General features: G+C 63.6%; 1 protein-coding gene across 1 annotated transcript; it reads left to right on the plus strand.

The window, feature by feature from the left end:
* Positions 1-66: 66 nt before the first annotated feature.
* Positions 67-11156, plus strand: SRD5A1 (steroid 5 alpha-reductase 1; the record flags this gene model as incomplete). The annotated part of the gene is made up of 5 exons (XM_084233522.1): positions 67-341; positions 6010-6176; positions 8727-8828; positions 9803-9953; positions 11090-11156. The coding sequence occupies 5 exons, from the start codon at positions 67-69 to the stop codon at positions 11154-11156; spliced, it is 762 nt and encodes a 253-aa protein (XP_084089648.1).
* Positions 11157-13391: the final 2235 nt, after the last annotated feature.

Here is a 13391-nt window from a genome sequence, read left to right on the forward strand (position 1 = left end):
CGTCGCCGCCGCCCTACTTGTGGCGGGCCGCGCCCCCGGCCATGGAGTGCGCCCGCCGCGCCAGCCATGGAGCTGGCCGAGCCGCAGCTGCTGGACGCGCTGGCCGCGCTGCTGGGCGCCCTGGGCGTCCTGGTCTTCGGGCTGCTGCGCCTCGTGGGCTCGCCCTACGGGCGCTACGCCCCGCCCGGCGCCCTCTGCCCGGTGCCCGCGCGCCTCGCCTGGGCGCTGCAGGAGCTGCCCGCGCTGGCCGTGCCGCTCTGCCTGTGCGCGCGCGCCGAGCGCCTGCACTGCTGGCCCAACCGCCTGCTGCTGGCCATGTTCCTCGTCCACTACGCGCACAGGTGAGGCGGGCCCGCCCGCGCCCCGGCCCGAGCCGCGCCCCCCGACCCGCGCCCCGGCCCGCGCCCCGGCCCGCGCCCCAACCCGCGCCCCGGCCCGCGCCCGACCCGCGCCCCCACACGCGCCCCGGCCCGCGCCCCAACCCGCGCCCCCACACGCGCCCCGACCCGCGCCCCAACCCGGGCCCCAACCCGCGCCCCGGCCCGCGCCCGACCCCCGCCCCGACCCGCGCCCCCACACGCGCCCCGACCCGCGCCCCGGCCCGCGCCCAGACCCCCGCCCCGACCCGCGCCCCGACCCCCGCCCCGACCCGCGCCCCGGCCCGCGCCCCGACCCGCGCCCCGACCCGCGCCCCAACCCGCGCCCCGGCCCGCGCCCGACCCGCGCCCCCACACGCGCCCCGACCCGCGCCCGACCCGCGCCCCCACACGCGCCCCGACCCGCGCCCCAACCCGCGCCCCGGCCCGAGCCGCGCCCCCCGACCCGCGCCCCCACACGCGCCCCGACCCGCGCCCCAACCCGCGCCCCGGCCCGCGCCCGACCCCCGCCCCGACCCGCGCCTGACCCGCGCCCCGACCCGCGCCTGACCCGCGCCCCGACCCGCGCCCCCACAGGCGCCCCGACCCGCGCCCGACCCCCGCCCCGACCCGCGCCTGACCCCCGCCCCGACCCGCGCCTGACCCGCGCCCCCACACGCGCCCCGACCCGCGCCCGACCCGCGCCCCCACACGCGCCCCAACCGGCGCCCCGGCCCGCGCCCGACCCGCGCCCCCACACGCGCCCCGACACGCGCCCGACCCGCGCCCCGACCTGCGCCCCCACACGCGCCCCGGCCCGCCCGCCCCTCTCCTCACTCTGCCCCGCGCCCCCACCGGCCGCCTCTGGAGCACCCCGACTCAGCCTGCACCTCCTGAACACCCCTCACCTGCTGCCCTTCCCGCACCTCTCCTAGACCCCGCGCCCCCCGCGCCCTCCCCCTGCGTCCTCGCCCAGCCGGCTTACCGGCGCCCTCTCACCCCAACTCTGTGCCCTGTCCCTGCGCCTCAGGGGCACCCCGACCCTGTGCCCTCTCCCTGCACCTCCCGTTCCGGTCTCGGTCTCGGCACCAGCTCCTGCGGGAACCCGAGCCGGCGCCGCGGGAACCCGAGCCGGCGCCGCGGTGAGCAGCTCCGGGCTAGCTGCTGTGCAGCGCGCACCCCACGTGCGCTCGGGGCTCCGAGCTCCCGGCCACCAGCCGCGAGGGCCAGGGGCGCCTTCTGAAGATACGGGGGATGCACAAAAGGGGGATGCACAAAAGGCCGGCGGAAAGAGTTTGGCCTGGATGCCGCCTGGGGGTCTAAGCTTTTTAGCTTCAACCACCCTGTGACTGTTTCCCGGGCTGCAGAGGGGAAGGAGCCCAGCCCACGGGGAAGGTCCCCTGCGGGGGAGACTGGAGGGGACGGGCCCTCCGGGGAGGCCCTGAGACAGGGAAAGCGGGTGTCTTGCTCGGAGGGCTCAGATCGGAGGAAGATGTGCCACTTCCCCCGGGGGCACGGGCCTTGGTCAGGCTCTCAAGAAAGCAGCCCCCCAACTGCCTAGCAGAGTGAAGACTCGGGGACTTGCCTGGTATTGGGGTTGGTGCCGCGGGGCCTTTCTATGGCCAGGTGAGCACCTGATGACAGCGTCCAGTCTCTGTCCTCTGAGCCCCTCCTTGCAACCCCAGGCCGCGTTGGCATTCTGCTGGCCAGCACGTGTACCCCCATTTTGCCTCAGTCTTCGGATTCTGATGAGGGTGTAGATGCCTCCCCCACAAAGCCATCTGATACTAACTTGATTATTCATCCCTGTTGAGGAAACTACAGACGGGGAGGGGACATGTCCCCTCCTCCCAGGCATAGGCAAGGCGTGGGGGCGGTGACTGGGCGAGACCCCTGGCTGCTAGGCTGGTGGCTAGAAAAGCTCCGCTCCAGGGGGTTCGCTGGCTCTGGGGTGGTCTTCAAAGGACGAGTCCACTTTCTCACTTGGAATGTGCCGCTGTGCGCACGGGCCGTGTGGTGTGGGGACAGTTAACTTTTCACATTGGAAGAGATAAAGAGTTTCCTTTCTTCCCCGGCAGCTAATTTATTAAAGGGTTACCCGACCCAAGTAGGTGAGCTCTCCGAGGAGCAGAGCCGCCTCCAGCCGGGCAACGCTGAGCCCTGCTCTGTCCTGGGCGTCTGGGGCTGCCAGGCCAGAGAGGAGACCGGCCCGGGCAGGGAGAGCCGAGGCCAGGGCACACCTCGGGAGTGCGGACCCCGGCAGGTGTCTCCGTCTGGGGCCGGAGGGTGTCCTTCGTGGGGTCCACGCAGGTGTGGGGCTGTGGGAGACCGCCAGGCCCGGCCGCGGTGACTGAGCCTCCTGAGGGAGTGACGAGGCCGATGCCCAGGGCGGTGGCAAGGAGACCTGAGTCCCCAGGAGGCTGATCCAGGGGCGAGGGTGGGCCAGACCGCCCGCGGCCGAGGAGTGAGGAAGACGGTGTGTGCATTTTGACTGGTGCATTTGGCAAACTGTTACCGAGAGTGGCCTTACGTGCCTGGCACTGCTCTCGTGATGGCAACGTAGGCACAAGATGGAGACCTAAGGTAGGAGCCAGACAGCACTTTGGCACAAAGCCTGGGGAGGAGGAGGACCTGGCCGCGGGTGAGCGCCCCGCCGGCCACAGGCAGGTGTTTGACCTCTGACCAGCCGACCTCTGGCCAGCAGACCTGGGACTCCAGGGTGCTCCCACCTCTCATCCTGCCGCCACATTTTCACCCCCTTCCCCAAGCCTCGCCCTTGCGCCTCCCTGCTACCCCGCCTCCCCGAGGTCTCCTGGATGCCCCGATGGCTCCTCTTGGTCACGGCGGCCCCTGCCCTGCTCATTCAGCCTGTCTCTACCGGGCCCACCTCTGCCGTTCCTCACTCCGGGCCGCCACCCCCACCTGGCTTGTCACCCCCTCTGCTTCCTGGCGGGCTGTCTTCACCCGTCCCTCCACGGCCTTGACGTGACCATGAAATCACGCTCCTCAGGCGGACCCCACCTCCGGTCCATGTGCCCTCAGCCCTGACCCCGACTGTCATGGTCCCCAGATATTTCTGCCGTCGGACCTTGAGTCTGGCTCAAGGATTTTCTGTTTCTGTTTTTCCCAACTCCTGACCTGTCGCCCTTGCTCAGAGCCGGGCGGGGTCTCCCAGTTCCTGCATGGAGGGGGCTTCTGGGTCCCTGTCCTGGCTAAGGGGCTGCTGCTTGGCTCCGGCGGGCCCTCAGCCCACCTTCCCAGCCCCTCTCCTGCCCACCCCCCTGAGTGCCCCTGGGCCCCACGTGCTGCCTGGGGTCCACGGCGGGCTGCTGCTCCGGTCCTCCAGGGTTCAGTCGCAGCTCAGAGTGGCCAGGGCTGCTCCCTGGTGCCCGGGGAAAGGCGGGCCTTTCCTGCCACAGCTGCGCAGGACTCCTGGGGAGGAGGGTGAGTCTAAAGGGAAAAGCCAAGTGGAGAGTGAGCCAGGAGGGGCACAGTCCCCCAGGAAGCCCAACTGTGTGGGGCCAAGCTTGCCAAGGCCCTGCTGATGTGCCCCCAGAGCTGGGGCGCTTGGGGTGCCTGGACCATGCGGGGGGCCACCTACTGGGGAGGAAGCTCTTAGCTCTGCCCCAAAGAGCCGGTGTGGTCTGCTGGTCGGTGGTTTCGGGGTCTGTCTCCCCTTCCAGGTGGGGCACAGCTGCGGAGACTGTCACTGTGAGGAGGCCTTTCCTCCGGCGTGTCTCTGAGTCCAGGGGAGCCCCCCGCCCACCCAGCTCCTCCATGAAGTCTCCAGGTGCCCCTGGGGGCAAAAGTCAGGGACTCTGCTTTCATCTGCCCGTCTCGGGGTGCAGGCGCAGTGCTGGGGCGCTGGGCCCCGCTGCCTGCCATCACGGTGCCGGCCGGGGGGCTTTGCGCAGGGGTCAGCGTGCAGGCCCCACATGATGGTCGCGTTAATCTGGACCCAGGACTGCGACCGTCCATTTCAGCTCCAGCCGCCACATAAACAGATCGAGCGCGCCTAATGCTCCTCCCACGGGGTCGGAGAGCTTCACGGAGGCCTCAGGACCGCGCTGAGGGGTCATAAAATCTCCTCTGTTCAAACAAAAGATCACCACTTTTTTCCTAATTTAGATTTCTGGGAAGTTTTGTCAAAAATGTTAGGGGGAAAGCCATTTAAAGCTCGGACTCAACGTGCCTGCTCGCTTCCAGCCAAGCTGCAGCCTTTGATTGGACTCCATAGTTGGGGTTTTTAACCTTCAAAAAAATACCCTTAAGTTTCCAACTCCCATTTTACCTGGCGTTAAAGATGTAACCAGCTCACCTGGTGGCTCCTCTGTACCACATGCCCAGCGCCGGTGCCAGGTAGGACAGAAAAACCCATGCTCCCCACCCGGATGTGCGGCGCACGCATTTCAGATCAACCCATTCATTCAGTTCCAAATTAGTTTCCATGAACTACGATTTACTGCAGACAACGCTACCTAGAAGCACTTAGACCAGCAGCTTATACCATTTCTGTAGGCGCCGTCCACACCCATGGTTATTTATTCTCGGAGGCAAAATAATCAGACGCAGAGGGGTGGACGGACAGACAGCACAGATGGACACACACCGCGCCCCGACTTCTCATGTCAGCCTCGTGGAACGTCCTGCACCGCTGCACTTTGCCTTATGTTTGCAGAGACACGGTGCTTCCTCCTGGCTTCCGTAGGAGGACAAACACCAGCTTCAGGAGGCTGAGCTTTCCCCCCCGGCCTGCGGGAAAGGCAGTTCTGCTCACACAGACTAGCATGTCGGTGTGACGTGTCCCTGCAAAAGCTGCCTGCAGAGACAGAAGGGACATCAGGACATGGACCCATAAACCAAAAAAGAGAGCAAAACTCCTGCAGCTTTTTCCATCCTCATGGGAAATCCTTCCACCCACCCGAGCCCATGTCCACAGAGGCAAAAAAACCGCGTCATCGCCAGTGCCCCGGGAGACCATTTACCCTGATACTGTGCCCCAGTAGCTTTAGGTAGGAGTCAGTCCTGGGGGTATGCTTGGCTCCAAAGTGTCAACCTTGGGTGATCTGTTGAGCCCTCCTATGCAGTCAGTGTTTGTTGTTACCTCTTACCTTGAGGGAGTCCTAGGGCAGGGCAGGGCTATCAATTTGTCTTCTGTGCTGACATCCCTGCGGGGATGACTTGGCTTCTTTGGTGGCCCGGAGTGTCAAGGCTGTGTGTGCTGCACATCAGTAGCTCAGTTCCGTGAAGCACATTTGTAAACACTTCCACTCTGAGCTGGCAGGGAGGGTCAGGCCTGCTGGTCAGCTGGCGTAGCTGGGGTGGTGGCTCCCAGACAGGTTTGATTATTCCATCCTCAAGGCTCTCTGTACTGCCCTGGGAGCAAGGGAGCTGCATTTGGAGAACCAGTAACGTGGAGCTGCACATCGGGGTTCTCCAGTCGAGCAGCTGGATCTGCCATCCCCAGGCGCCCAGGAATCTGTTAGAGTGATGGCAAACTGGGTGTGCTGCGTTCACTGCCGTGCGCTGACCGGCGTGTGGGTCACGGCGGCGGTGCAGCTGCGGCATGGGCTGTGTGGAGGGCTGCCCTTCCGGCCCCAGCGACTGGATTGGCCTCGCTTCACGGTTTGGCTTCGGTCTCTCGTGCCCTCAGGTGCTTGGTCTACCCGCTTCTGATCCGCGGGGGGAAGCCCTCCCCCTTGTACCTGTGCCTGGTGGCCTTCCTGTTCTGCGCCTGCAACGGCTACTTACAGAGCCGGTACCTGAGCCGCTACGCGGTGTACGCGGACGACTGGGTCACTGACCCCCGGTTCCTCGCAGGTGAGTGTCCTGGCCGGGCCCCGCCTGGCTGAGCTTCACGTTGACAGTTGCTTCCCGGCAGTCTCCAGTTAGAAAGCCCAGGCGCCTCAGGACACTGCGGTGGCCGTGACTGGGCCACAGGGCTCCCGGGGGGCCCCGGGTCAGGCCAGGCTGTCCCTGAGACCCCCAAGGCAGAGCTGCTCACTCAGAGGCCAAAGCCAAATAGCTGACCATAGGGCGAGCCTCTAACTAGCCACAGGCAGCAGACAGTGGCCCAAGACCCTGCCTGTCCCTGCATCGTGACTGTCCCCGACCCGCCCAGTCTGCTGCACACGAGGAAGAGCTCGGCTGGGTGATCTCCAACAGGCAATTTGACTTTGGTGGCCGTGCAGGCCTGAGCAAAGAGCGGGCGTGTGAGGTGACTTGGGGAATGTTCGCATTGTTACCAGATATATGTGCGTTTTCACATCGCAACTGCAGCCTCGCAAGTCCCAAGCAAAAACGGCCGTGAAACCCGAGCCATGGGAGTGCTGGCGAGAGTGTGGGCCACAGGGCCGGGCAAGAGTGTGGGCCGGTGAGCGCGTGCTGGCGAGGGTGAAGCAGGCGAGGGTGCAGGCAGGCGAGAGTGCGCGCGCGTAGCCGCAGCCCTGCCCGGGCCCCGCGGGTCTCAGCATCCCAGGTGAGGGCTGCTCGCTTGCTGGCTGGCGCTCTCGGGCCATCACCCCCTGTGCGCGGCCGCACACTTCCCGGGAACAGTCCTGAGTGCCGCGGGCACACCTGTCACTTCAAGTCGCTGCAGCCCTGTCACCTGGTCTACAGCTGAATCACATCCCACCTCTGGCTCCTCTGCACTAAATGGAAGGGCGGGCAGGTGGAAAAGCCATCTGGGAAACACCACGTGTCCCTCGTTAGGGGGTGTGTTTATGTGTAAAGCGCGTAGATTTGTAAGGAGGACAGGTGGAGTCGGCGGCCCACTCACCTCCAGAAGAGCTGAGCGAGCTGCCGACAGCCCCCGGTGGGCTGGAGCCTGGAACGGCCACTCAAAAGGCTTTTATGCAGATCTTAAGTTCCTAAAAAGTGGAATAAATGTTTGACCTAGGTAGGCGCAAATATTAGTTTTCTTACCAATCTCAGCAATAGAGGAGGTTTATGTCTTAGAAGAAAAAGAACATAGAATTCTGATGGCGGGGCTCTTTCTGGAATCAATTTGGGGCCACATCACGTGTAGGTGATGTAAACTGAGAGCAAGGGAGGTAGAGACTCACTGTCGTGTCCAGCAGCCCAGTAAGTGACTTGTGCAACTTACTACAAAATTCAGTGCAAACTGCTTGGATAAGAAGCTGCCACGTGGTGGGATCCCAGGGGCTTGAGACTCTTTCTGTCAACCGGATGCATCCATGGCCTGCGCTGACCATGGACCAGTCCTTTGTGCCGCTGTGGCGGTGGGTGGACAGTCAGTCCTAGAGTTGCCCAGCGCAGGTCTCTGACAGCGCATGGAATGCCAGTGTGAGGTACCACCTGCCTCTCAGATTTTGTGAAATATCTCAGAATAATCTGAATAATCAAGGTAACCTTTTTTTTTTTAAGATTTAGTTTTTATTTATATAAGAGCTGGGGTGCAGGCCAGCGATGCGGGGAATGAGAGGATCCACCAGAGACAGAGTGGGGAGCAGAACAGGCAGACCGACTGAAGTACACTGCTGAGGGGAGCCGCAGGCGAGGCAGGAGAGGTCTGCTGCGCCATGTGGGAATCTCCCTGGCCGGCCGGGAATCGAACCCGCGCTGCAGAGGCTGCTGACAGCTTCACAACGCTACACTCAACCCGCTGCACCAACGGGGAGGGCCCAAGTTAACTTTTTTTTAAAAATCAAACTGAGTCCCCCCCCCCCGCCCCGCATCGCACACCATTGTAGTGTTGCCGTTGCTAGGATTTCCCGGTGCCTCAGCAATAGGCCTCCTGGAGGAGGTGACTGCAGCGTGGCGAGGACCGCTGGGCACCGTGGGGTGTGCAGACAGAGGTCAACCCGAGGGCTGGGGACACAGAGACCCCCAGCAAGGCTGAGTGAGCTGTGAGCAAGAAGGAGCCGCCGGGAAGCTTGTCCAGCAGTTTGCAAAGAGAGAAGAGAAAAGATTAGCTGCCAGCAGGAGCCCTCAGCCCCAAAGGGGCCTGGACACTGTCCCCCTGTGGCGTGCTGCAGAGCAGGGAGGCAGTCTGCGCCTGTACTCTCTCGGGCTGCCGGATGCCGCAGGTAGGCACACCTGGGAGTGCACGCCGGTGCTCGGAATGCAGCCCTGTGCCCGTCACATTCCCAGCCGCAGCTGTCACCCTCCCCCTGGGCTGCGGCCATCGGTCAGTGTCCCAGTGCACAAGGCTGTTGATTCGTATTAGATAAGCTCTGCCCGGCACCAGCAGCCATGCTGGTACCGCGGGTGGGGGGCAGCGGCAGTGACCTTGGAAGCTGGCCAAGGGCCACTCGGCGCCATGACAGGTGGCCCTGTGGAGTCCGGGTCGGCCGGGCTCGCTCCTAGGTTTTGTCTTCATCAAACCTAACAGTCCCGCACCCCACACAGGCTCGGCGCTGTGGCTGGCCGGCATGCTGATCAACATCCACTCGGACCATATCCTCAGGTGCCTCAGGAAGCCGGGGGAGACCGGCTACGGGATACCACGAGGTGCGTGGGGGCTGCTTCCAGCTGCAGTGCACGGCCCCTGGCCGCTCTGGTCGCCCCGAGACCTGGTGCCCGGGGCCCGCTGTCCGGGGAGCTGCTGTTCCCGGTCACTGCGGGCTGTTTTATTGGGATGGAAGAAAGAGCCAGTTCTGCATAACTGACTGGTCACCGAGCAAGAGGACACTTGTTCTGCCGGTGTTTGGAAGAGAACGTGGGAGGATTCACGGGAGTGGGGGCTGGACCCCTGGGGCCTGTGACACAGCAGGGCCGGGTGGTCCCTGGGCCCCGTGGCTGCGAAGCCTGGAAGGCAGGCCTGGCTGCTGTGCTGCCCTGGCCCATGGCTGCCGTGCCCCACCCACCCGCCCCCTCCTTGGCCCTGGGTTCATCCCCAGCTCCCTCTACTGTGGAGTAGGAGGTGTGGCCCCTCCCCGCAGTGGCCGCTGGGTGCCCTTGGCAAGCCCTGCTCCACTGTGTCCATGGAGGCAGCGTCCCCCTTTACAGCCTGGAAGCAGGTGCACAGAATGGCGAGCGGGATCAGACCTGCTGTCCACAGGGCACGGCTTTGTGCAGCTGGCCCTCTGCAGGCTCCTGAGGAGTTGGTACCACACGGTGGGTCCAGCGTGGACACTTCCAGAAGTTCCAGGACCAGATGCTGGCCTGTCCCGGCCTCCACCCCCGGGCCTGGCCGGGCTGGCTGCCCGCTGACCTCCCTCCCAGGAGGCCGGCTCCCAGGCCCTCCGGCTTCCCTCCGGCCTCCGTGCCATGGCGTCAGTCTCCCCCAGCCGGCGTGATGTGGGAGCTGACGCCCCCGCGCCCAGGCGAGGTAGTTCCGTCAGTCTGTCAGCTGGACCGGCTGCCAGAGCGAAACCCCTCCTCTCAGAGGCTGCTCCAGTTCATGCTTAGGGGCCGGGGTGCTGCTGTTCGAGCACCCCGGGGCCCAGGCCCTGTTTTCACGGGAGCTCTGCCTTGTCTTCCAGGAGGCTTGTTCGAGCTCGTCACCGCCGCCAACTACTTCGGGGAGCTGGTGGAGTGGGGCGGCTTCGCGCTGGCCAGCTGGTCGGTGCAGGCCGGGGTCTTCGTCTTCTTCACCTGCTGTAACCTGGTCCCCCGGGCCCAGGCACATCACCAGTGAGTGTGTGACGCTGTCGCTTTTCATTTGTCCCCTGACAAGACTTGGTGGCAGCTTTAACATGTGAACATGGATTCAAATGGTCAGGTCCCAGGTGACCCCAGGCCTTGACCACATGAGGACGGGGGCCAACAAAGGTGCACACACTGGCCGCCGGGAAGTCACCCTTCACGTCGGCTGAGCCTCTGAATTTATGTGCTGGACTCCAAGGTCAAATTCAGTGTCAACCGGGGCCTAGGGATCTGACCTGGACCAAACATGGGGCCCCGACTGCACAGTCACATAACCACAGGGCACCCCTTTACAGGGGAACCCCTCCCACATGCAGCCCCTCAGCTGTGAGGACTTGGGTCCCCTGGGGGCCGCTGGGCTCCGCACCCACCCCAAAGTCACACAGTCCTTCAAAGCGCAGGGTCAGCTTCTATTGGGGTCCTCAGAGGGCAGAGGTCCTTGCATCCATTTGGCAGGAGTCCCAAACAGTCATGCGAGATGCCAGAGCTCGAGTGAGCCTCAGGGCATCTGCCCAGTCCAGCAGGGGGAGAAACTGAGGCCCTAGGCGGAGACCTTGGAGGAGGGTTCCCCGCCAGGTGAGGCCGGGGCTGCAGTGATAATGGCGCCTCCTTGCCACGAGGGGGTCACCTTCCCAGCCAGCTACAACCCCTCAGCCACCGTGCCAGTGTCTGCTGAGACCATGCATGGCGGGACGGAAAATCCAAATTATGACCAACCAGCTGAGTGCCCCAGCTCTGTCTGCAGGCACCTGGCATGTGGCTGTCTGGACCACAGTTCCGTCCTGGGCCTGGAGAAAACCTTGGGTCACAGCGTGACATTTGCAGGCGTGCCTGCTCGTCCCAGGCCAGGAAAGGCAGCCCCAGCAGCAGGGCGGCAGGTTCTGGGGCCGCAGATTCCTGGCCCATCTCAAGGTGAAGTATGTGGTCACTGCTCAATGCATCAGGCCTTATCATCCGATACCTTTCATCCTTTATGATAAGGGCAAAACCAAATATGAATCTGAGATGCCGGTTCTTGCTCTTTTGCACAAGTTCAGTATCCCTCTCGGGTGACAAGGAGGCCCTTTTGCTGGCATGTGGCGAGCGTGTTTCTTGCTGGTAATGTTCTTTTTTTCTCATTTTAGGTGGTACCTGGAGAAGTTTGAAGATTATCCAAAGTTCAGAAAAATTATAATTCCATATTTGTTTTAAGTTCACAGTCAAATCCCTTGAATTTGAAGCTTCTGGCACTTCTCTAGGGTTTTAGAAACGGACTCTCCCTCCCCTGCTGCTTCGTCACTGTCAGGATCTGCTCTCTGGCCCTCTTCCTTGGGGGCTGTAAGCTGTGACGCCAAGGGTGCCAAAGTGCATATGGAAGCCTCACTCTGGACACCAGGTCGTGACTGGCCACTTCTCTCTGGGACTGGCTCTGGATGAGTGTGCGAAGGTCTCTAGGCTGCCGAGTCCAGCCCCTGCCTGGTTGCAGGTCGCAAGTGACTGGCCTCCGCCCTCCCCGGTGATGTGCTATCTCAGGGCCCCCCCATCCCCCAGGTTAGAGGCCTGGGTACCCCAGTACAGTCCTGGTCTCAGATGACCTCTTGGGCTCCCCATGGAACCCAGGATAGAGAGAGGCGAGGCCTGGACTCAGGACAGCACTGACCCCTCAGAAGGGGCTCGAGGGGCCTGCTGCGTCCTGGGCTCCGAGGACTCCTGGGGATCCACAATGTCTGCTCAGTTGCCATAAGACATCACTCTCTGGGCTAAGAAGGCTTTTCCTGTTGCCTTCTAGGTACAACTAGAATTTTCCGAGACACTGTTAAGTACCTCTCAGTCTCGCAAAGCAATACCTTGACCCATTCCTCATTTAGACGCCTTACGAGGTCGCAGGGGCACGCCAGCCGCCGGTCTTAGCAGGCCTGCGAGTTTCCGATGAGTGGAAGCCGGGGGCCCGCTGTCCGAGAGGGCTGTCTGGACATCTGGTCACCTCCGGGGATGGTGCCACGTGGTGGTTTTACACGGGCACACGTGGTGGACCGCAGCTCAGTGTCAGCATCACGTCAGGCCAGAGGCCTGTGTGGCTGGCTCCTTGGCCACGCTGGGTTTGTTGGTGCCATCTGACCCAGCCTGCAGTACCCCTGAGCTGACCTGGGTGGAGAGGGAACCCCAGTTGGAAGCTGTGGGATCCCGTGGCCACTCTGTGGACGTCTCCCGAGCAGGCCTCCAGGCAAAACAGCTTGATGGAGGATAATGTGGTGTCTGCAGTTTGAGAAGCACTCTGTGCCCTCTGGAGCCAGGGAAACGCAGGCAAACAAGCGTGGCTTGGACACGCCCACGCGGGGTTGTCCAGAGAGCCTGGAATCGGGGAATGCGGCGCCTGTCGGGGAACGTGAAGCCGGACACCGGGGCTGGGAGGGAGGGTGCCCGGGGGAAGGCAGGTGCTGCTGCAGCACCGCACTGGGCCACAGCACCACGGACAGCGCCACTGCCTGCCAGCGGCCTTCCAGGGCCACCCAGCGGGGAGTTCCTGTGGGGCTGACCAGGTGTTAGGGGAGGACACCTGATCCGCAGCCCCCGCCCTCGGGGTTAGGTGACTCACATCTCTCTAGTCCAGATGCCTCAGGCCTTGTCTGGTGGACTGCAGCCTGCTGGGGGGACAGGCCGCCTACCTTCGCAGCACACCGTGTGCCGTGAGTGTCCGGGAGGCCCAAGGGCGGAGGACATCACCAGAGGAGGGGCTCAGCTCTGTCAGAGATGAGAAAGCAGTTTTACCCCTTGGGGAGTCCTCAGGAACAGAGGCCGCCCCTGTAGCCCTGGATGTTTGGGGAAGTCAGGAGGGGCGGAGCGCCTGGGATGGAGCCAGCAGGTGCGGTGGGGCCGAGCAGAGCAGCCACGGAGCAGGGGAGGCCTGGGCATGGCAGGAGGGAGGGAGGCAGCGCTGGGGCTGGCGAGGGGGCCCAGTGAGAGGAGGTGAGGATCTGAGCGAGGGGAGAGCAGGGAGGGAGGGGTGAAGGCGAGTCTCCCGGATGCCAGGGCTGTGTTGTTCAGGGAATAAAAGACTTGAGCAGTTGTCAGGCAAGGAGAAACATCTGGGCCGGGGAGCCCTGACCCTCTCACACACCCTACCCCGGGTGTGGACGTGCAAGGCAGCGTGGCCCTCGCTGCAGTCAGGGCAGGACTGAGGGGCCTGCGGGCCGGCAGGGGGCACCGGCAGGCACGGGGGCAGGGCGTTGTGCCAGTCACAGCAGAACAGAAGGAGCTCAAGGGGGCGATCCAAGGTGACGAGGCCAGAAAGAAAAACTTAATCAGAGTGCCGCGGACCAGCACAGCAGTAGACGATGAGGCCGTCTCAGGGTTGAGAGACTGCGCAGGTTAAAGAAATGACAACCAGACACACTTCAAGAAAGTGTAAATGTGAGTGCAACTTTATTTGAGTCAGTGGTCAGTATA

Source organism: Talpa europaea, assembly GCF_964194135.1.
Source record: "Talpa europaea genome assembly, chromosome: 5".
NCBI classification, from domain to species: domain Eukaryota; kingdom Metazoa; phylum Chordata; class Mammalia; order Eulipotyphla; family Talpidae; genus Talpa; species Talpa europaea.